The sequence below is a fragment of the Callionymus lyra genome, chromosome 16 (genome assembly GCF_982586985.1).
Source record: "Callionymus lyra chromosome 16, fCalLyr1.hap1.1, whole genome shotgun sequence".
NCBI lineage: Eukaryota > Metazoa > Chordata > Actinopteri > Syngnathiformes > Callionymidae > Callionymus > Callionymus lyra.
The window spans coordinates 8,422,918-8,446,643 of record NC_141833.1 but is presented as its reverse complement, the minus strand read 5'-3'; the positions used below and the strand labels follow the sequence as shown (position 1 = coordinate 8,446,643).

Here is a 23,726-nt window from a genome sequence, read left to right as displayed (position 1 = left end):
ACAGACAGGCCTGTGCGACCGTACCAGACCAGGGAGCTGCGAGTTAGCAGCCGAGCTTCCTGCAGCAGACCCGTCCTGCCTCAACAAACACTGCTTTTTAAAACATATTCCCTGGCATTCGGGGAGTGAATTGGTGGATTTAACAGGATTTGTCGACGGACCGAGTCCACGGAAGAAGCCTCCTGGTTGAAAGACAGGCGTGGCGTCATAGACCGCCGACGAGAACCACCAGTCCGTCGACCCACGGAGCTCCGGGAGGACCACGGCAGAGCCGCCGCCGACTCCAGCGCCACGGGGAGTCGGGGCCCGAGAGGGAGCCTGCGAGGCCCTCGGCTTGATGCACTGGGTCTGCTCTAGCAGCAGTGCGAGATGGGGGAGACCAAGATCATCTACCACCTGGACGACCAGGAGACGCCGTATCTGGTGAAAGTGCCTGTACCGGCGGACAAAGTCACTCTCGCAGACTTCAAAAATGTTCTCAAGAAGCCAAATTACAAGTATTTCTTCAAATCCATGGACGATGACTTCGGGTAACTAATGGCGCCGTGTTTTTTTCGTTCTGCTCCCACTGTACTCCATTTGTTTTTACGAGTTTCGTTTGCCGACCCCAGTGTCTTGTCACGGGTCTGGAGCCGGCTGGTTACCTGGGTTAGCTGCTGTAGATCCTTTGTTAGCTGCTCCCAGGTCTGCTCTGCGTTTGTTTACATTGCTTGTGTGGCGAGTTTACGCGTCGCTCTGAAGCTCTGCTGTGTTTTAACCAAGTTTGGTGTTAAGCAGCCACATGGAGGCTCGTGTGTGCACCCCAACATTTTTACTGTACATTCAAAAGACATGTTGTCAACGCCGGAAATAACAAGTCACCGCGTCCGTCACTGTCAGACGCTGATGCTAACAAGCTAACCCTGAACATTTAGGTCCCATTTATTCGGCCCTTAAAGTGATCATAAACTAAGCTTGACAGTGTTGTAAACACAACATATTATGTGGGGGCAGTAAAAAATAAAATTATGAAATAAGATGACAGAAAAAACAAATCTAAACACTGCAAAATTCTCTACTTGCCCTCAAAAATGTATGGATTATTTTCAGAGTATTACGTTCCTTTTTAGAGTTATGTTTGAAAAAGTAAGTACAGGTACTGTATAGGACATTACATGCCAACAGTATGGAGTTATTCAGATGTTTTTTTAAGTGAGTCTGAGCTCCTGAAGGTGAATAGAAAGTGAGTGAAACTATCACTCACTTAAAGTGGTCAAAGTATTTGTGAATCCCCCCATCAACTGGGAACGGCCATCACAATAGTTTTCTGCTTACATGCGTTTATTGAGCAATAACCACATTTTAAAACGCCTATACGTACCAGTATAATTCAAGTATATTTTATAATATTGTAGGATGTAGCTTCAAGAAGTGATTCACTGCAATGGCGATCATGCACTAATACACCGGGGTGTGAACGCAATAATAACAAAAATATGAAAAGAAACCCTCATTGGCCACAACATGGTGTTCGACAAAAAACCTTAGGTAATCCGCACCGTCAGGAAAAAGAACAAAAATAAATAGCTTGCAAAAACTTCTCTTGCTTTGTGTAGGTACGTCAATTTAATAAAAAAGCCCTAGAAATCCTTAACAATGGTTCCACAGTTTTCATACATTTTAGATTGAATCATAGTCATATATGTATGTATATGTTCCTTCTTTCTACTGGCTTGACAGCCCCTTACAACAGTCACTGTATAAAATGTGTCCCTTGAGGAATTTTAATTGCCACTCACTGAGCTAGCGTCACGATTTAAGAGTTTTGTCCAGGCCCCTGCTGTTGTTGTCCATTAGTTTTAGGAATGTCGACTTGCACGCAGGAATGTCCTATGGCATCTTTATAGGCGTGTTCGGTTTGTGTTAAACACGGCCTGAAATTTAGACGCTTTATGTTCCTGATCAAACGGTAAAAATACCTGTGTGAAGCATTTTTCTAATGTCTCAAGTTAAACACCTACGTGAGGATCCAGTTGGATTGATACTGAGAACGGTTGGAAGTCACTCAACCCAAAACAGTGTTGCTATAGATACCGTTCCCTGCAAACAGAAACAGACTCATTCATTCAAAAGGTTTTAACCAATCCCAAGATTCTATGCATTTAAAATGCTCAATCCCCAGTTTAATAATAAACATACAGTATCTATAATCTGTTTTGTAACGTCGCACAAGATGTACAAAAGTCTAAAACTGCGTAATACTATTGTGTCCTAAGGGCTCACATTGCGTACTGAATGTTTTATACATAATGGATTAGTCTCAAGCATGAGGGACTTTAAAGAACAGGTTGACTGCATGCAACATATGTGCACAATTAAATTGCCGTGGATGGGCCCTTTCTGTCTCGGTCTGTCCCAGTTATGGGAGCTATTGCCCGTCTGCTTCGCCTCTTAATGCAGCTCCACGTTTTATTGCCTTGAGAGTGCTTTTGTCATGGTAAAGGTTTACTGAAACTGTTTTCTTCACAGGGTGGTAAAAGAGGAAATATCGGACGACAACGCTAAACTGCCCTGCTTTAATGGACGTGTGGTGTCATGGGTATGTTACACAGCACAGTAATAGTAATAGTGGCCTATTGTTGTGTTTATTATTTTGAACTGTTTATGTGGCTGTGTGCAACAACATTTGGTTTTCAGCTTTAGAAAAGAATCCCGTCAGCTCACTCCCATATAAGATGCTATCGTGTTTCAACCATTTAATACAAATTATTATCAGTCTTTCAAAAAAATAATGTTTAGCAAGAACTCCAGTGTTACGATTTACATTTTAAAACGACTCAAATAACTGGAAAATATTTAGACGCGTCTCCTCTAACAAGAAGATTGAATCTCGAGTGAAGAATCTACGAGTTTTATTTTGTGTGTGGATAATATTTGACAGTGTGGTTATGATTAAAAGTTAAACTGAGTTTCTGCAAGTGTCTAAGCTCGTAGCGTGACTTTTAAAAATTAGTTAAAATCAATGGTTATTATTTTTAGGGGATTGGTAAGAAAATAAAGTAGATAAAAAGTATTTTCTTTAACCATGAGATTTTGCTGGTTTAGCAGTAAGTTATGTTGTTGCAGTGATCTGACCGATTGTCTTGTCAAAACAGGCAACACCCAATAGACTGTTTGGTTTTGTAATTATTTTGGGTCCATTTATTATTTATACATTTGAAGTTGTGTTTTTCAATCTCTTAAAAACATCTGATTTAAAGCCTTTAAACGGAGAAAACCTCCTGTGATCTGCTGTCATATTTATTGCATTATCTCAAGAGCACTAACAATGGTGTTTGTTTTGATTGAAGGAGTAGACAGTCGAAGTCCCAAGGAACATTTTTAGAGCGAGCAGCTTTTTTTGCTTTAAATACTCTCTATCCTGGTCATTATATGAATGCTTCTTCTTGTTTTATCCGGGTTTTCCCCTCCGATACTCCTCCTGTTTCTCTTTCCAAGAGCAGCATTAGAGTTCAATCTAAATTGGCCATTATTAGTTTCATAAATGCTAAAAATGTTAGCTCACTGAATCCCTTTTTTATTCTCTGCCTGCCATTATTTATTTGGATTAGTTTCCTGTGGTTTCTTGTCCTCTTTTACTTGAAGCTTTTCCTGTGTGCAGCTGGTTTCAGGAGACGGAGCCCACACAGATGCAGGCTCTGTGGCAGACTCTGAGCAAGCGCCCCCATTGGAGAGGACGGGCGGGATCGGAGACTCCAGACCACCATCTTACCAGTGAGTAACGCCTTAGAATCCCCTTTTTTGTACCAGTGTTTCTTCACCTTGTGCATAAAAGAAGATAATATACGTCTTTAATTCAATCTTCTGTCTGATTCAATCTCTCTAAATTCCCTGACATCTTGTGACTCAATCTTGAAGGGATTGTTATTCAGAACACCAATGAAGTATTTCTGCACCATCTATTACAACCATCGCAAGTGAACTAATTAGCTTTATTACATTACATTAAGTCATTTAAGGAAACCTACTGCTGGAAGGTTTACAATTACTGGAACTGCCAAAACATGAAAACTGCATTCCATGCCAATGGAATGTTTGGCTTTGAATTATGGAATATATTAGTAACATCAGAACATTTGAATAGTCAAGTTATTATTTTATTTTTTTAAATAATACACTTCAGTAATTTGTATAAATTGTTGTTTTTTTTTGTTTTTTTTAATAATGGAACTTCTTTTTTTTTTGTTATTAATATTTTCCAAATAAGTAAATATTCCTTTAGACATAGTTACATTTTTAAAAAACGCTTTAGTATCCGGCAAAATGATCTGTCAAGTGATTGTCTGCGTGTCGTTTAGTACTATTCTGGTATTGTGTACCAAAATTATTTATAATTAATTTAAAAGGCTACAAATTAAACAATGATAGAATCAAGAAACCTTTTTTTTTTTGGAATTATAATATCAAGCTCGATTTTCTTTTTGTATTTAATTATTAAAAATAAATAAATAAAACTCTTAAATACAAATAATTTAAATACATTATTATAAGAAAAAGAAAAAAAGAAATTAATCAAATAAATTGTTAAGAAATATTTAAATGTTGCAACTTCAAGTTATTTTTGAAAGCATTGAAAGTGTTAAATTCAAAAGTTTATTGTTGTTATTGCACTGTAAGTTGTTCTGCTGGTAATTACAGTGTTGATATTCTATTCCCTTAATGTTTGAAATCGGCTGCACTGGGATGTTTTTTTATTGACATACAAATAATACAAATAATCATTATTAAATTAGCTTTTATTCTACTCTAGTGGGAAAGCAGCAAGTGGTCGAGACAGCTTGGACAATGACACTGAGACTGGTTCCATGGTGTCGCAAAGGAGAGAGAAAGAGAAGCCGCGCAGGAAGCACTCGGACCATGGTAGGAAAAATATTCAACTGATTTTTTTCCCATTATTTATAAGCTTCATCCATCAGCAGAAATTGCTCTTCTGTGAATCCAATGACCAGTCAAGCGTCTCTTCTAGGTGGGAGGCAAAACGGTTACTCATCAAGAGCAATGGGCCGCGGCGCCGCCGAGTACGACAGCTGCTCGTCTTTCATGAGCAGCGAGCTGGAGTCCACGTCTTGCTTCGATTCCGAGGATGACGACGCCACTAGCAGGTCAGATATCCTGCGTCGCTTATAGGCTTGTTCGGAGGAGCGTCAACACAAACCACTTCTTAAACAAGGGAATGTGGTCGGTGGGTCCTGGTGATTAGAAATAACACAACATGCTTTGTGGTTTTTTTCCACTGCGGGTCTAGTAGACAAACTGTGTGTGTATCCAGTAATGGTTCTATTCACAGCCTGGAGATGTTTTCTCAAGCATACCTATTTGTTGACGGGTCAAAGTGAATGTTACAGTTATAGACCGGAAACTCAATTACACGTTGAAGACATAAAAAAGCAGATGTGACTGATCAACCTACATTGAGTTTGATAAAAAAAAATTAATTCCAGGTTTAGTAGCTCAACTGAACAAAGTTCCTCTCGTCTGATGAGACGTCATCGCCGACGTCGAAGAAAACCCAAAGCTTCTAATATGGACAGAGTAAGAAAAATCAGCTGCAAATCCTTAAAAAAAACTGTTGCTCCATGACTTTACTTATTTGTTCCTTCTCTGCTCATCATGTGTCCAGTCGTCTTCCTTCAGCAGCATCACAGACTCCACCATGTCTCTGAACATCATCACAGTAACGCTGAACATGGGTAAGAGTGGTTGGTTCTGTAAATGCTGAGATCAGCAGTTGCTTATTTTGGGGTTTATCTGCCTTTTGTAGAGAAATACAACTTTCTAGGCATCAGTATTGTCGGTCAGAGTAATGAACGGGGAGACGGTGGGATCTACATCGGATCCATCATGAAGGGAGGAGCTGTGGCTGCGGATGGACGTATAGAGCCCGGGGACATGCTGTTGCAGGTGTGTGTTTACGCAGACACAAAATCTGTAAAATACTTGATACTCAAATACACAAATTCCATGATTCAGATCAGTGTAAAGATATATTTTGCAAACTTTCATTTCAATAAAACCTCAGTTATTCCATATCTTTGCAGCGTTGACATGCTTTAGAGGGCATTCTGAGCCTGAAGGTTGGGAAGTTGTGTTGCCTTTTGGTTGCTCTGGTTTCCCCCCCACAGTTTAAAAGAATGCCTGTTTATAGGCGACTCCCAAGTTTCCCACTGGTGTGAATCAGAAAGAGAGTAGTGAATGGATTGTCGACTCTTAATGGAATGGAAAGTTGCCAACAGTTTACTTGACCTCACAAAAACATGCAGGACGTTAATAGTAATGGTTTTATTTTTGTTTTAAAGAAAATTATCTTGACCCCAGAGGGTTTAATAAGGAGTAAAGTCGTTTAACCTTAAGATCAACTTAAGCCTCTGCTTAACTAAAGACCACTGAATATGTGCATCAATTAAAATGGTATATACAGTTTTTTTTAAATTGGCAATATCAAATATACCATGTTTCTTTTACCATTGTGTTAACTCAGGGTCAAGTTGACCTGAAGGCCCGTAAAACAAATTTGTTTGTGATATCCCTTATGGGTGAACAACCTCCATGGCTTCCAGAAATACACATCAGCGGTAGAAATCCTTTTTTTCAGTTTGCAAATCTGCAGAAAGTCAAAAATTGCTCTGCAATTTGAAAATGATTTCTACAAATACACAAACACATTTGTTTTCTTTACTTTGGGTCACATTGACCCTGAGATAACGCAAGGGTTAAATTAAAGGCTTTTATTACAGTATAACGGTGGCCTTTGGCAATATAGAATATCTTCCTCTACGATGTAATAGATCGCATAGAAATATGTTTCAACAATTGCTTTTTTCTCTCTTGTATTTGCGTCATTAGGTGAATGACATCAATTTCGAGAACATGAGCAACGATGATGCAGTTCGAGTCCTGAGGGATATTGTGCACAAACCCGGGTAAGGACCTCTCGTTAATTTTGACATTTCCTAATTGGCCTTTTAAAAATTGTAAAGGTGACTTTCCAACTTATTTTTTTTTAATTATCAGACCAATAACATTGACAGTGGCCAAGTGCTGGGACCCAAACCCTCGAAGTTGCTTTGCTCTGCCGAGAAGTAAGTACCTGTTAGATTAAATCATTCGTCTCGTTCCATAACGCCTTGTTTTATTAACCTTATGTCTTGCCTATTCGTCTTCCAGGTGAACCCATTCGACCCATTGACCCCGCAGCTTGGGTGTCTCACACAGCTGCTATGACTGGAGTGTATCCTGCTTATGGCATGAGTCCCTCCATGAGCACAGTCACTTCCACCAGCTCCTCCATCAGCAGCTCCATTCCTGAAACTGAGCGTGAGTCTTATGTGGCGCCTTTAGTTTTATACATCTCCATTTCTTTGTCATGGTTGCAAAACAAGGTCACAGCATTAAAGTTGATTTAGAAGCGGCTGACCATCTTCTTCTGCTTCCATCTACCCTCGTCAAAGTGAAACCATAACTCATAACTCATAACCTCCTGCTTCTCCTGTGATCTGTGAAAGGACCATATGGTTTTGATCCACTAACCCGTCAAATATGTTTCTACTTCAATAGACAAGATGTGATTGATTCATTCACACTTTTTTTTAATAATATTCTTGATCATTTCGACAGAGTTTCTTCGAAAATTTGACTTCTCTCTTTTCCAAAAAAACATTTTTGTTGGCCTCCTGACGTCATCATAAATCAACCAGGGAAGGAACTCATTGGTCCCTCGTCTATTGCGGAGGTTTCAAATGGTAACCCCTGCAATAAACAGATCCACAAAGTATCGAGATACATTTTCCACTTCTTTAAATGAACAGCATTTATTTGAACTTGCAAACTCAACAATGCATGAGGTGCCATCCTTCTCAACAACCCTCTCAGTAAGATTAACTTGAACAACTCTCATAGTTCTTTGCCGCCCAGCCAAACAATAACCACTGTCAATCACTAGAATTTTAAATGCATTATTGCAGAGACAAATTAGCCGTTACTAAATGGTGCCTTGTGAAGAGTTGGTCGCGTGAATAAGTCCCTCGCCACTAAGTACTGTGTGAGTTTCTACAGTTTTACATCTATTGTGCATTCTATAGTCTATCTGTACCGCATATCAAAAGTTGAGCAATGACAGGAAACATTCCACTTTCTTTTTATAGAAACTTGGTTCTTGTTTTCCTTATTTCTGTGTACTGGCTGGAAAAACAATTTCCTGAAGGAGACCTCCAGAGGGATCAATAAATGATCTATCTATTTCAGCTGTTTTATGAACTATCAGTATCCGGAAGAGTCCTGAACAAGAGTCGCAGTATATTTCTTGCGTGTGAGATAAGCTGCTTCACCTCCCATATTTAACACGTATCATGTTCTCACCTGCAGAGAAGCAAACTCTGGGGGGGCTTTGGTCACATATCAGATGTAGTTTCCCAGCGTTCACCTACTCTGATATTTGAACCTGTACATAGATAAGTTCCAAAATTGACACAGCAAGCATTTTTATCTTAAGCCTTAAGTGCCAAAAAGGGAATTGTTTGCTCCCAAAGGATCAAGGACAGAGTTACAAAAATGTTTCCGGGAAAAAGATACAAGCTTGTACTTGGCTTCATTGTTCTTTTCTCCTTTGAAGTGCCGATATTTTAATTCAAATAATTCAAGGATTAACTAATTTTCCACCTGACACGATGCAGATCAAGTGTAGTTTTACAATGCTTTTCGTAGTTTTAAAGTTTTAAATGGCTAAAAACGTTTTAATTATCTTAAATTTACATTGTTTGTTCATTGAATTGTCTTGTTTATTTTTTTTTGTCAAAGATGGCAGATTTATTTTGCATTAGAAAAAAGATTCAGATTAGTTGTGTGTTCTCCAAAGATAAATGTTTGTTTAAGGTCGCACTTCTTCTTCACAATACTCCATTCCTATGCATGAACCTTTTCTTGTCATTTATTTACATATTTATTATTTAGTTTTCAGTACATAATTAATCGTATCTTTAACAAAATCTCTCTTCTTTCATAGGATTTGATGACTTCCACCTATCCATCCATAGCGACATGGCAACTGTTGCTAAGGCCATGGCGTGTCCAGAGTCTGGTCTGGAGGTGCGAGACCGGATGTGGCTGAAGATCACAATCGCCAATGCCTTTATTGGTACAAAACAATTGTGAGCTCGTTTATATGGCTGCTTCTCTAACACCGTATGTATTCCCGTGTCAGGGTCGGATGTGGTCGACTGGCTCTTTCATCATGTCGAGGGCTTCTCGGATCGCAGGGAAGCTCGAAAATATGCCAGCAACCTACTGAAGGCCGGCTACATCCGGCACACCGTGAACAAAATCACCTTCTCTGAACAGTGCTACTATATTTTCGGTGACCTATGTGGAAGTTAGTATTTTTTTTTCAACTGCCGTTTCGGTTCGTCAGAGGTCCACAAAAGATGGTTTTTAATTTTCCCTTTTTCTCTGCCAGATATGACCCATCTGTCTCTCCATGACCACGACGGTTCCAGTGGTGGCGCCTCAGACCAAGACACTCTCCTCCCCCTGCCTCACCCGGGAGCAGCACCGTGGCCTATGACCATACCATACCAGTTTCCAATTCCACACCCATATGACCTTCCTCAGCCCTTCCATGGTCCTGGAGCTGGCAGTGCAGGAAGCCAGCACAGTGGTGAGCAGACTTTTTAACATTCACTCTCAGTTTACAGCAATGAAGGAGGATCTAACATCAACATTAAAGTTACAGTGTGTCGTCGTGGTCGAGGCCTATGTTCTCAGTCTGAGTAAAATTGGATTCATATGAACAACCACTTTATAAAACAGCATGTTTCTATTTCAAGGGCCAGGGGCCTGCTAAGTAATTTAACATGGTCCGTCGGATGATGGGCTCATAGTAAAGTTGATTAATGTTCATGTGATATCCTAATTTATCAAGATGCTAATGTTTAAGATAAGTAACTGAGATTATTTATGTCAACAATTATGGAGACGTCAAACATGAGACTCATCTAGCAAATTCCCGTCCTTCCACATTAAAGATTATTTGGATATATATATATATATATATATATATATATATGACGAGAAAGACCAAATCGCAGTCAGACTTGTGCTTTGTGGCAAATTTACTTTTTGACCGCCTAGCGACTTAAAAAGCTAAAGGATTTCATTGTGATTATACTTGTTATAAAATCATAGACAAACCAGTACTTTTATACCAAAAACCAGCTGAGATAAAGAAAATTCTTTTCACGAGAAGAAACATTTCCTAAAGATGTTCTCTGATGAAATACAAATGAGGAATCTGTTTTCAGACAAGTATAAATAGTTTACTCATGAGTGTGAGACACTTTGCTCGAAAACTCAAAGCCTCTCCTATTTACAAAATGGTATTTTGTGTATCTGTAGAAACCCCAGACGTGTGGTTAAGCCAGCAGTTGGTTTACGTAATAGACATTTACTAATCCCTCTGACTGCTCCCAGCTCTGGTAATGTTTGCAAACAAGAAAAGGATGTCAGAGAGTCCTCATTCAAAAAGTCCCTGAGCATGTGAATGGTTGACTGTTAAAGTTGGAAGGGAGTTAAGTTTTTACCTGCTTCCAATCATTTGGCTAAGTCCAATAATGGTTCCAAGTCCGATAATAGTTCAGATCTAATGATGGCCCTAACAGCTTATTGTGTGAAAGACGGTGAATCCGCCCTGACTGCGAGTGGATTAGTCATTCTTCTCTCTTGGTAATCGCCCACAATAGATTCAGTCTGCTTCCCATCAGTCAGCTTTCATCAGGCTGTTTATCTGTGCCCACATATCCAGCTGAAAAGACAACTTTTATGAGGGATGAATTGATTTACAGAATTGTTTCTGTTCTCTACTCGCAGGGAGCAGTGGATCGAACTGCAGCAAGAACGAGGCTCGTAAATCTGGAGGTAGTGGCAGCGAGCCCGAGAACCGGAGCCACCGAGCTCCGAGTGAACGCTCAGTGGCGCCTCCTAGTGAGAGAAGTATCCGCAGTTCCGTCAGCCATCGCAGTGCCAATTCCCACTCTTTAGCTTATGCGACTGGGCTCATCTACGGCCCACCCGGCTTGCCCCCACAACCCGCACATCTGCCTACATCTGCCCCGGGCGCCCCGCCGGGCAGAGAGGTCGTCGCTGTTCCCCCGGAGCTCACGGGGTCACGCCAGTCCTTGAGAATGGCAGTCGGCAACGCTGGAGAGTTCTTCGTCGATGTCATGTGAACGCTATCCAAAAAGAGAAGTTTGGACTGTGTGGGTTCGGGATTGGGAAGGACAGCAGGACTTAAGGTTATGGTTTGAATAACCATGGTTCCTGCACACGATGACCAGTCCTGCTGCTTGTAGAGAGGAAGTGTTTGTCCTTTTCCTGTGCTTTTCTTCTTTGCAGTAGTGGCATACTTTCTTCAATGAAGAAATCCCCTCACACAATATGGAACCAAAGCGCCTTTTTCTAGTTCCTGTCCTCAATGGGGAAGCTCACGAGAGGACAAACGAAAAGAGAAAGATGACTCGGCGCTTTCCTGCATGGATGTTTTTCATTTGTCTTTTCTCTGCACTCTTCCCTCCCTTCTGTCTTCCTTATCTTTTATGAGCTATCCTCTCTCTCTATCCGTGAGAGAAATATTCCGCTGTCTTTCCAACTTCCTGATGCCTGACAAGAAAAAAAAACACTAACTTCTAACTTTTTTCTCCCAACATTGTTTGTCCTATGAAAGAAAGAAAAAGTCTATGTAGTGCAAGAAAGAAAAGATGACCTGTTTTCTACTGTAAGAATGCAACTGTTTTTATTATATTTACATATCTTTATATGTAGCTGGTCACAACTAGTTTCATTCAGCTTCAAGAGTAATTTTTACGCAAAAACAAACGACATTTTCAATCGTCAACAAGAGCCTTCTAGTCTCTCTTGAGAATGTATAGTGAAAATATCTTTCCATGTCTTTCACACTACTCTTTTATCAAGAAAATGTGTCTTTTTATTTATAAATATAGTTTTATGACTTAACCTGACTCTGTGTTTCTTGGATCTGCACGCTGGTGTTTTTTTTTCAAAGGAAAGGTTTTCAAATAATCTGGTGCACAGATGTTTGTCTATCAGAGATCAGCATGTGTACTTTAGATGTGGCTGACCCTGAACTAATGTTCCACCATTTTAAGGGAGGGAATGGCCGAAAAATGGGGAGGGTCAGACTTTCTATTTAAAAAAAACATTGACCAGATGAATGTATGTCACTGGAACATATGTAAACTTTTTGAATTAAGCGTAATAAATGGTCATAGACAGTAATATTACACGCTGTTCTTTGTAGGGGGGGGCATTTTAAAGTTTACTTTCTCATCAAAAGAGACGTTTTGTAATAAAGAACAAGGTTCAGTAATACAGGGCCACTACAAGGTAAAAAATAGTCTGGCTAAATATCGGGTGACAATGTTTACGCATGAATCCTAATAGCGATTAAATGAGAAAATATTTGAAATTACAAACTTTAATAATTACTATTTAAATGCTCGGTCGTGTGTAGCTTATCGGATCCAGGCCTGGGTGCGGTTTACTCCGCCGCCGCGCCTTTTCCTGTCCCCGGTCGTGCGTCAGGACGGCGCGTCAGCTGACATCCTTCAGAGGAGCCCTAGGAAGCCGCGGAATTAGCAGGTGTGTGGTCTGGATACGGACAAAACGACGACCCTTGCGGGGAACGTCTGTGCAGAAGTCAGGGTAAGGTCGCCGCGGCACGTCGGTAACACGATATATCGCTATTCACGCGTATTCGCTCCATTTACTAGGCACCCGGTAAAGCTAGCTAATGCTAACGTTAGCGCCTTCATAGCTAGCTTAGCATCAAGTGTTCGTTTGTGAGGGATTGCGCCGTCTTTCACAATAAAAGCACGGTTGGATTAGTTGGTGTTTCTGTCGATCTTTCGACATACCCTGTTAGAATCACGAGTTACGTTTATATTTATGAGGTGTATTAAATACACTGTTATACGTTTGTTTAATTTTAAGACTGGTATATGTCCTTTTTTTAAATCACCGGAAGTTGTATTTAACCTATTCGGGACTATACGCGTTGTGGCTTTATTATCCTGCCAGCTAGCCTGCTATGAGCTAAATTAGCCTGCTAACGCTACATCTCTCGCCGTCGATTCTCCATCACTCTGATCTTCGCTGAAGGTCAAGTCTCCCTCCTAACGGTAAACGACGATGTGGATTTAAACCTGTGCGTCTTTTTGCAACATGTTTTATAGTTTTAGACCGATGTCTGGACAACATGATTTTTTTTATGAGCGTAAAGGAAATGGCCTGAATGAGCAGACATCTTGACTTCGGCCAATAAACGAGCGATTATTGCGGCTGAAGACGATTGAACGATAAGTCACGACCTAGAAATATCATCTCGAAGGAAAGTCACAAATGAAATGGGAGACCCGGGATTTAAAGGCAGTGTAACCCGCATTCGGGATTGGAGTACATTTTTTGTGTAAATTCCAAGCATGCCCTTCATTTAGAAGCTTCATTGATGTGGATTCTGGATCTTCTTAAATGGGACTGAAGCGCCTTTTCTTTCTATTTTTGTGTTTATATATATATTCTAATAATCGTCTTGATCACCCTGACATAACTGCCACAGATTAAGATCTTTCCAGACGAATCCTCATCTTCGAACTCTGTCTCTTAATCTGGGGTTAATCGTACTTTACACTTCCATTCCTCGATCATGAGAATTTAGACGCAGACATTTAATCGTGAGAGAGAACGTGGAATATGTGTCACAATGACGGTCGAGAACGCTTGAAATGGAGGAAGCGGAAGATGGGGCACAATCGCCTCCCTGTCCTCATGGTCATCGCTTTCACTTCTGTCACCCACTTTTCCTCTCCCCCCCCCCGATTTCCTTCCTGTAATTCCTTCTGTCATTTGTGTCTCTTCACAGGTGGAGTTTGGATTCATCATGGCCTGTCGGGTTTGAGGAGCAGCCACAATGATAGGGGGACTGTTCATCTACAATCACAAGGGGGAGGTCCTCATCTCCCGGGTCTATCGCGATGATATAGGGTACATCTTGTCTACTCACACAACATGATGTCACGTTTATGATCAGCCTTTAAGTGATCGTTCACCCACAGGGTTACAAGCAGAAGCTGCAAGGGGCTGACTTTTCTTTGTCCAAAAACACATTTTAAAACATCCAAATACCTCCATTTTGCTCGTTGTGTCCCTCTTATATTGAAACCCTGACACGAGAAATCAATAACTCTTTAAGCTTGTTTGTTGGGGGAAGTTACCTGTGTCTAAAAATCTCTAAAATGTAAATCTCACACAATTTCCCAGTGTCTGAGTTCACGTTGCTGCCGGTATCTGTGCCTGAGATCTGTTAAGAAAATAAGGACAATTTCTCATGTCAGGGCTTTAATATAAGTGTGTGTATACATACATGTATGGTTTTTGGCATTTCCTTTTGTATGAAGAAAAGTGAGCCACAGTGGTAACCGTCGTATGTAAATACATGATTGCTTATAACTCTGATAAGACATGGATTGTTCTGAAATAAACCCCCCTCCCTAAGTCGTCATGAGGGCGAGTAGAAAATGAATGAACTTTGTTAGTCTTCATCAAAAACCTAGTAATTTCCCTTCATGCAAAAAAAAAATAATTAAACAGCCATTCATAAAAAAAAGTTGTTATAAAACAAGGTTATCTTGACCAAACTAAGAAAAGCCTTGGTCGTTATCAAACCTCCGTCAGCTGATGGACGCGGGTGAGATTTCGACAATTAACTCCAACTTGACGAAAGAGAATTCCTGCACACGGCATTCCATGTAGAAACAAACCGTGAGTCAGTAATTATTACCAGATGTCCTGAGGTGGCGTCTGGATCTCTTCAGCTGTGGGATCTTTCACAGAGCAATGGCGGTTAACAGCTAAACTAAAGGCAAATTGGATAGATATTTTTAGATTTGTAATTAAATAGTGCCAAGGTAGACTTGATCCAATTATCGTTTGTCTTCATACATTTACAATTTAGCAATAAGTATTTATAATATGTTACTTTTCTTGGTATATATTACTTATCTTATTTGTCTCAATATAAATGTGTTTCTCGGGATGAAATTATGTAAAATGTTCCTTATCCAGTTAGTTAGTCAACCATTCCAACTAGGGGTGTGTATTGGCAAGAATCTGGCGATACAATACCATTCATGATACATGGAGAACAATACGATATATTGCAATACCGTAGGATCAATGGTACATTCATTTTCTATTTAACTAATTTTCATGTCCTAGTCGACACACAATTCAGATGATAAAGGATCTATACTGCGCAAGAGAAAAATACAAGAATATTTTCGAAAAAGAAATTGAATAAAAGTAGAATTGTTTTTAATTTGTAATCAAAAACAGGATGTTAACTATCGGTGTTTAAGTGAATTGATATTTTTACATCCGTTTCCTACCACATAACACCAGTCATTGTTTAATTTAGCTTGTGTTCCTTTATGATAAGAGCACCGATGTGTTTTAATACAGTGTTTTAACAGGCAAACCTCTTTGAAAAACTACGACTTATTTATTTCCGGAACCATTTAAAATGCAGAGGAGAATGGATCAGAATTACACTGGAAAATGCTGCTGTGGTTTATTTATTTCTTGGTTTTATATCCTTGTCGACTCAGACATCCGGGCTCGCCGTCAAATTACACAATTTCCATTTGTGACGGTCTAAGTGTCATCATATCAACATTTGTGTATCTTTGTCCGTCTCTCTGTGATTCCCAAAAATGTCTCGGTGCATTTTTGCCTCTTTCTTTTTGATTTTCTTTTTTTTTTTTTTTACCTCATCCTCTCTTTTCCTCTCTGTATCACCATTCCATCTGTCCATCTCGGCTCATGTAGGAATAGGTAAGAGATGCTCCGGCCTTACCAGCATGACCCTTCCTCCACCTGGCCACTATCACTTAACCCTGACTGCATGTCCGTTCATTCCACGGTTTAACATCCTGTTGGCATGAGTCACCAGTCATGGCGTCTCTTTAGAGACCAGCTGAGGCCCGTTTTCAGAGTTGGACCAAGAAATAATCCTTATTCCTTTTTCTTTCTTTTTTCTCCCTGAAGCCTAGAAATGCCTCTCGGAGGTGAAGCATGTAGTTTGAGCATGTGAAGGTTGATTTCACCCTTGCATTCTTTATACCCTCCCCTTCAGTTGTGGGGCTCAAAGGCCAATGTCAAGTGAAATCAGTAAAGTAAATATCAATGCATAGGTAGAAGCGTTTGTAACGTTTGCCTTTCAATAGGATCTGAATTGTGAGGTTAACGTGTTAAACACCAGTCGTGATGCATGTTTTAAACCTCTACAGTATCTACAAAAAAAACTAATAGATTATTGACTTATCTTGATTTTTATTCAATTTTTATTCACTGAACTCTTGGCGACGTTCTGTGCAGTTTCTAGTATTAAGGACTTTGTGGCTTCTCGGGTTCGGCTTCTGTTTATTATCGAAAGAAAGTGCTAAATTAATTTCTGCTAGAACACTGCCATCAGTGACACGATTGAGTCGACTAAATTACAGCTCATTTCACGTTTTGTTTGTAGGGAATTAAGGTTGTAGATGTTCTCAGGACAGATTTGCTGTTCTAGTCTGGACGTGCCCCGACATCCTGCACTTCACTGTTCTTTATCTTTTGACTTTTCTTTACATGGTGGCTTTAAGTGGATGAACTTTACTGGATTAAATGAATGAAACAAGGATTTCTAGCGCATTAATGTTTTCCTTATGGTATCTGTTTTTTGTTCCACAATTCCCATGAAATAAATCTTTAATTGTTTTGATGCTACTTTATAAGTAGAGAATATCGTGAATAGTGTCTAGATAAAATATGAAAATTGTATCAATTTTTACCATAAGATGTATGGTAGTTGTGTATATTGGCAAGAATCTTGCTATACTATACAGATCATGATACAGAGGTTACAATACCACACCTTGCGATATATTGTGTTACCGAGGAAACACAGATGTATCTTTAGTAATATCTGAGAACTTCACTCTAGTGTTACAAAATTTAAACATATGACGAAGTCGTAACTCCTTTCGTTTGTTTTGAAACCGAAATATGTCCAAACATCAGCTTTACAAGCTGTTGGAGTCGACGGTATCCTCTCGTCCTCAGTCATCTCCTGAATTTTACAGGATTACATTGTGCCTTTTAGCTGTGGGTGGTAATGTATTTACTGCTGCCATCTAGCAGCCGGAAGTTAAATTGCAACACCAAAATGAACAAAGGCCGCAAATATTTGCATGTTCATTGTAAATGTTAAATACTTTTATTTTACACATGTTATTGATATATAAACCATGAAGGAACTATAGTAAAAAAAAATGTTGCATATCGAAGCACTATCATTAAAAAAAACTTCTATTTTCATAACGTAACATTTTATAAATGCAAGCATCAGCATAATTACCATAATGGTTTCACAGATGTGTTTACCTGCCATGTTTCTGTTAACTCACGAGTCGTCTCTCTTTCCTCGCAGGCGAAATGCCGTGGATGCGTTCCGCGTGAACGTGATCCACGCTCGGCAGCAGGTGCGATCCCCGGTGACCAACATCGCCCGCACCAGCTTCTTCCACGTCAAGCGCTCCAACATCTGGTTGGCCGCCGTCACCAAGCAGAATGTCAACGCCGCCATGGTGTTCGAGTTCCTGTACAAGATGTGCGACGTCATGACCGCCTACTTTGGCAAGATCAGCGAGGAGAACATCAAGAACAACTTTGTGCTCATCTACGAGCTGCTGGATGGTACGACACCAACTTCTATAAAAATGTAAAGATGTTTTACGAGGTTGAGGATTAATATAGTAACAGATTCTTTGAACTGCAATGACCGCTGCAGCAGCATCATCTCTGAACCTTGACCTTCTCCCTCTTATCGTTCATGTGTCACGTTTGTTCTCTGGTTTCATTTTCCTGCCATGAACCGCTTGTGTTTGCTCACACAGAGATCCTGGACTTTGGCTACCCCCAGAACTCTGAGACCGGAGCTCTGAAGACTTTCATCACCCAGCAGGGCATTAAAGGACAGGTAGGCCGGATCAGAGTCCTGGTTTGGATCATAATAGAACAGTTGGAGACGTGAAGACGTGTTTGTTTTGTTGTACGCATAAAGTTTAATTACTGATGTTGGTGAGCCTGTTAATTGTTGTTGACCGCTGCTGGTTAAAAGCTCTTGTCACCACATGAACCACACGTCCCACAATGCTTTGCAGACATATATTATGTCTTTCTCTACGTCAGTTTAAGACAATTTAACGCATAGTTTTAAAATGACAGTGAAGGTTAAGTAACCACTTGGAAATAAGTAACAATAATTTATTAATCAGGTATGTTGCTTTTGATAGTAACTTCTTCTTTTTTTTTCAAATTAAAAACTGACTTGTTTTCTTTCTCTTATTTAACCACCATCGTCATCCTTCATGCTGACTTCAGCACCAGGTAATTATCAGCTCCCTTTTTACAAGTGTCTCCTTTCATTGCTGTCTTTCTATGGTCTCTCCTTTGTCCTCGGTCCTAATGTCTCTCCTGCTGTCCGTCAGACAAAAGAGGAGCAGTCTCAGATCACCAGCCAGGTGACGGGACAGATTGGCTGGCGTCGCGAGGGCATCAAGTATCGCCGCAACGAGCTCTTCCTGGACGTGCTGGAGAGCGTCAACCTGCTCATGTCGCCACAAGGTCGGTGCTTTATAAAGCATCCTAACCATATGGATGGATGGATAAAAAGCATCAAACTAAGTTAAAGTTTAATAACTCTCTCCCTGCAGTTTGTGAAAAAACAATTTAACACAAAGATTAAGCTTAATTGAAACACATTGTGACGTAAAATAAAAATGTACCTTTTCGGTTAAAAACTGCACTTCTGCAGATCTCTCCATAACAAGAACAACAAACCAGCTTCGTCTTTTTTACCGGCGTAAATTAACAGTAGATATGCATCCTGGGATTGAAACATTGCTCTTCAAAATAAAAGCCTTCAACAAAAAACAAGAAGGATGACAAAATCTGTCTTAAACCTAAATAATTTGTTTCCCGGTAAATACAACAAAATGTGGTTCATTTTTGAAGTCTTTAACAACTTTACAATTAACTTTAGCAACTATGAGCTGTAACATGCTGTTTATTTATGATTTAAATCACATTAAACGTCTCAATATCTGGAATGATAAAAGCTAAATGTATATCTCCAAGTCTGAATGATTTGGGTGAAAAGATTTAATTGTAATTCCTTTTAGTTATTGTATTAATACAACCAGTATTGTGATTGTGGTTCAGTATGTGTCTTTTCTTTTTTTGTATAACGACACAAGTCCTTGTATAGTTTGAGCAACACAACATTTGATAGAATTAACATCTAACACTTCCCTGGCCATGTCTGCATATTATTATAAAAAGAGATGAATTGTTTGTTGCATACATTGATTTGATGAAAAGATCTTTATTTAATTTTGAACTGTTAAAATAAAAACTTGCACTTAACACAGGTCTGTACAACACACCTGCAAGGTCACAAATAATTAAAGATTTTAAACAAATGAAAGTGCAAAGTCTAAATTGGCCACACCAATATAAAATGTAAAACTTTTTTGCATTTGTACTACAAGCAAAAAGGGCAAAAACATAATGAAAGGCTTCCGACTGCTTTTGTTTTTGCCGCCCCTTACTGTAAAGTTTCCGTAACTTTTTTTTCCCCATTTCATCTTATTCTATTAAGTTGCACTGTTGTTTGGAATCGAAAATAAATGCGTCTCCACCAACCCTGTTCTGTCCGTCCAGGCCAGGTTCTGAGTGCCCACGTGTCGGGCCGGGTGGTGATGAAGAGCTACCTGAGTGGGATGCCGGAATGCAAGTTTGGCATGAACGACAAGATTGTGATCGACAAACAGGGTAAAGGAGGAGCTTCTGATGACGCTGGCAAGAGGTGAGTCTGCCTCAATGCTTCCATTCAAGAAGATTTCTGACCTCACCTTGTCTGTCGTACCTTTTGTACTGTTTGTTGTCAACGACGAGATTGGCTTCATGCCATCTATTTATTTATTTTTCTTTCCTTTGGATGCATCTCTCCTTTCTTTCCTTCTCTTTCTTTTCTATGTGCTGTACCTCAGTGATTTAGGGGGAGGAAGGTACTGTACTGCCAAGTGTCCTCGCCTACTGCAACACAAACACACAGATAGTCAAAAAAAACAAAATGGTGGCACTCACTGGCACGGGCGAGAAATTGACAACACACCTCTTCACAACCTCACTCAAAGCAAACACACCTTTTGCCTTGTGGTTGTTTCCCCCCCCCCTTCTTTGGTTTTGTTTGACGACCCCTGCCTGACCTCTAACCGTTTTCACTCAAGTGGAATCATGATTTGTTCAGCGTCACAATCATTAACCTCCGAGCAGATTTGGATGTGTTTGTGTTAGACGTCGTGTCGATCATACACATTTGCAGTGTAGATGTCGTGTAGACTAGTTTGCTCCCTCGGTGACGACGACTGTGATTTCAAATGTGTTCTTTTGTTTCCATCGCAGTGGGAAACAGTCCATTGCCATCGACGACTGCACTTTCCACCAGTGCGTGCGTCTCAGCAAGTTTGACTCTGAGCGGAGCATCAGCTTCATCCCGCCCGATGGAGAGTACGAGCTCATGAGGTGCGTCTTTTCTTTCTCATGATTAACGGCACAGATTATGAGCTCCTGAAGTTTGTAAACTTGACTTATGTGAGGTTTGCTGTAGATGCTGCCTGAATATGCTTCTCAAGTATTTTGCATGTAAAATGGCCCCTTAAAGGAAATTTGCAGCATAGTTACCATTTAATCGCTCAAATTGAATATCTTTATTAAACGACATTTATTTGAACTAGCAAACTCAGCATTGCACATGAGGTATCATAATGCTTTGCCGCCCAGCCAACCAATCACCTTTCACGTAGCAACTCGGAAGTACCATTTAAATACAGTATTTTTTCGGTCGTCGGTAAACGGAGCAGTGTGAAGACGTACTTGTTGCCTCTACTAAGTTCAGTGGTTGTGTTGAAGTTTATCTGCTGTTCAAATAAATGAGCTGTTTGTAACAGTTTGAACAAAGAAGGTTTCTGTGAAACTGCCTGACCTTAGAAGGGGAACCTCGATCGGGAGAGGGAGAACTGTATAGCAAAATGTTTTAAACTCCCCTCTCAATAAACTCATAAAAAGTACAATTGACATGTTTGCTTCTATAATCCTGACTTCCTCTGCACTCAGGTATCGAACCACTAAGGACATCATCCTGCCATTCAGGGTCATTCCTCTGGTCAGGGAAGTCGGACGCACTAAACTGGAGGTGAAGGTTGTCATCAAGTCCAACTTCAAACCTTCTCTACTGGCCCAGAAGATCGAGGTACATTATTTTGTATACCGGAGAAATTCAACCCAAAAATATTGTTCTATAACGTTCCACTCTTCAGGTCCGTATACCAACACCTCTTAACACTAGTGGAGTGCAGGTGATCTGTATGAAGGGGAAAGCCAAGTATAAGGCCAGTGAGAACGCCATCGTCTGGAAGTGAGTAGTAACTGACGCACTTTAAATGGATGGAAGAATACTTTGCACTCAAAATTAATATTTTTGATTTGCATTTAACTAATGTTCAATATTTGTGTTTGAAGGATCAAGCGCATGGCGGGAATGAAGGAGTCTCAGATCAGCGCTGAGATCGAGCTACTGCCGACCAACGACAAAAAGAAGTGGGCCAGACCTCCCATCTCTATGAACTTCGAGGTCAGCACAAACACAGAATCATATTTTTACAATCAGTTGGTGTGTGTATACAGAGGGCAACGATGCCATGTATTGTAATACTGTAGTAACAAAGATATATTTGTAGTATTGTCCAAGTTCTTGTTGCAGAATTTACAGACCACATAACTCTTAATGAATTTGTAGCGTAATTTATTTTGAAACCAAAATATGTCCAAACATCAGCTTTAAAACCTGCGACTGTATCCTCTAGTCCTCAGTCATCAAAAACATGTCACTAGATTCCATTGTTCCTTAAGCGGTGGAGGATAAAATGACTGCTGCCGTCTTGTGGCCGAAATAATAACGATAATAATGATAAATATATTTTTAAGTAAAAAAAATACAGTATCGTGGGAAAAAATCTATATATTTTTAACACCCCTATTGTGAATTTTGTTTCACATTTATCTATTTGATTTTAAAAATCAATCAAAGGCACACCACCTCAAAATCCTCAAAGAGCGGCTGGAGTCAACTGTATCCTCTCGACCTCAGTCATCACTGATTAATTTGAGCACAAATATAAACTAACGCTGTGAATATTTTATATGTATGATTGTATTGAAATGCAAACTATGAAATAACTATAATTAAAGTATGATATTAAGGCTCAAAAACTACTATACAGTACTGTGAAAAATTGCTATGTACAGGCGTATATAAGTATTTTCTCACAATCAGTGCCATTAACACACTTTCTGTGACACTCCCAAAAGAGTTCGGAACTGCTCTTAGCAGTTAAACTTCTTCCCACAACTCTACACAGTGACTCGCTTTTTGAACCACTTGGATAACCATGACCCGGATGAATGAGAACCTTGACAAGCTTCCTCTGAACTGTCAAACATGCCTAGACTCGTGGTAACGTTACTCCTCTGTGCTCTGCAGGTTCCCTTCGCCCCGTCTGGTCTGAAGGTTCGCTACCTGAAGGTGTTTGAGTCCAAACTCAACTACAGTGACCACGACGTCATCAAATGGGTTCGGTACATCGGTCGTTCCGGCATTTACGAAACACGCTGCTAAAGTTCAACCCGCCAGGCAGCGAGCTGACCCCCCCGAACCCCCCATCTATTTTGATTTTCTTTTTCTCCTTGTCTATCCTATCCCATCTTATAGCTTCTCTCGTCCACCCCTCGCCCTCCAGATTTAGATGTTGGAGATGAAATTGTTTAAGAAAAAAAATGACATATAACGCACAGATATATGCAAATGTGACCCATGTTATCGTATATATCTTGTAGTGGTGAGTAAACCTGGAAGCCGCCTGGTGTCTTGAGAGGATGAGATCTGCAGCGACACCAGGGGGAGTCAAGGGTCTACTCTGTCGTTTACTCAGTGTTATTGTTTGGCCGACCACTTTAGTGTAGAGAATAACTGGCTAAAATGACCCGTAGATGTTGTGGTTTAAGATGATTCATGATTCTTGTAAATGAGCCTCTCACCACTTTGAACCCCTTCGACCGATTTGTGTTGTGGACCGATGGATATTTGACCCGTGTTTTTCCCGGAAAAAACTCTCCTCTCGCCGCGGCAGGAACCAGACGATAAAATAAACGCGTGTCGATCTGAAATAAACGGATCCTCTGAGCTGATTCTTTCATCCACGGTTTATTTCTGTCAGCACTTGGTAAAGTCGACCAGAGAACATTCCAGACAGACTCGTGTGTTGTCCAAAGCTTGTTAAAAATGTGACGTGAGACCAACTGAAAGATGTTTTGAGGAGATTTAAGGCCGGTGCAGATTTGCTGTGAGGTGATGTCTCCCCCTGGTGTTTGCCTCTTCACTTCGTCTGCTTCTTCATGTTTGTTGCCCTGGTGACCGTTGTGTCCAATAAAACCTCACTATGTAACCAAACTACTTCACCAGCTGT

The 23,726-nt window shown here is 40.2% G+C and overlaps 2 protein-coding genes across 2 annotated transcripts; both read left to right on the top strand.

Annotated features, from left to right (window-relative positions):
• Positions 1 to 30: 30 nt before the first annotated feature.
• Positions 31 to 12,039, top strand: dvl3a (dishevelled segment polarity protein 3a). Its single transcript, XM_087811918.1, has 15 exons — positions 31 to 530; positions 2,509 to 2,578; positions 3,641 to 3,753; positions 4,790 to 4,899; positions 5,006 to 5,141; positions 5,481 to 5,571; positions 5,660 to 5,729; positions 5,801 to 5,940; positions 6,883 to 6,959; positions 7,051 to 7,118; positions 7,204 to 7,353; positions 9,038 to 9,169; positions 9,236 to 9,403; positions 9,488 to 9,688; positions 10,897 to 12,039. Exons 1-15 carry the CDS (start codon positions 370 to 372, stop codon positions 11,253 to 11,255), a joined length of 2,046 nt encoding a protein of 681 aa, XP_087668044.1. The 5' UTR covers positions 31 to 369; the 3' UTR covers positions 11,256 to 12,039.
• A 518-nt stretch (positions 12,040 to 12,557) lies between these two features.
• Positions 12,558 to 23,710, top strand: ap2m1a (adaptor related protein complex 2 subunit mu 1a). The gene is made up of 13 exons (XM_087811916.1): positions 12,558 to 12,747; positions 13,964 to 14,085; positions 17,570 to 17,835; positions 18,036 to 18,118; positions 18,523 to 18,528; positions 18,630 to 18,765; positions 19,864 to 20,008; positions 20,193 to 20,210; positions 20,608 to 20,727; positions 21,319 to 21,454; positions 21,522 to 21,619; positions 21,724 to 21,835; positions 22,745 to 23,710. Exons 2-13 carry the CDS (start codon positions 14,012 to 14,014, stop codon positions 22,877 to 22,879), a joined length of 1,329 nt encoding a protein of 442 aa, XP_087668042.1. The 5' UTR covers positions 12,558 to 12,747; positions 13,964 to 14,011; the 3' UTR covers positions 22,880 to 23,710.
• Positions 23,711 to 23,726: the final 16 nt, after the last annotated feature.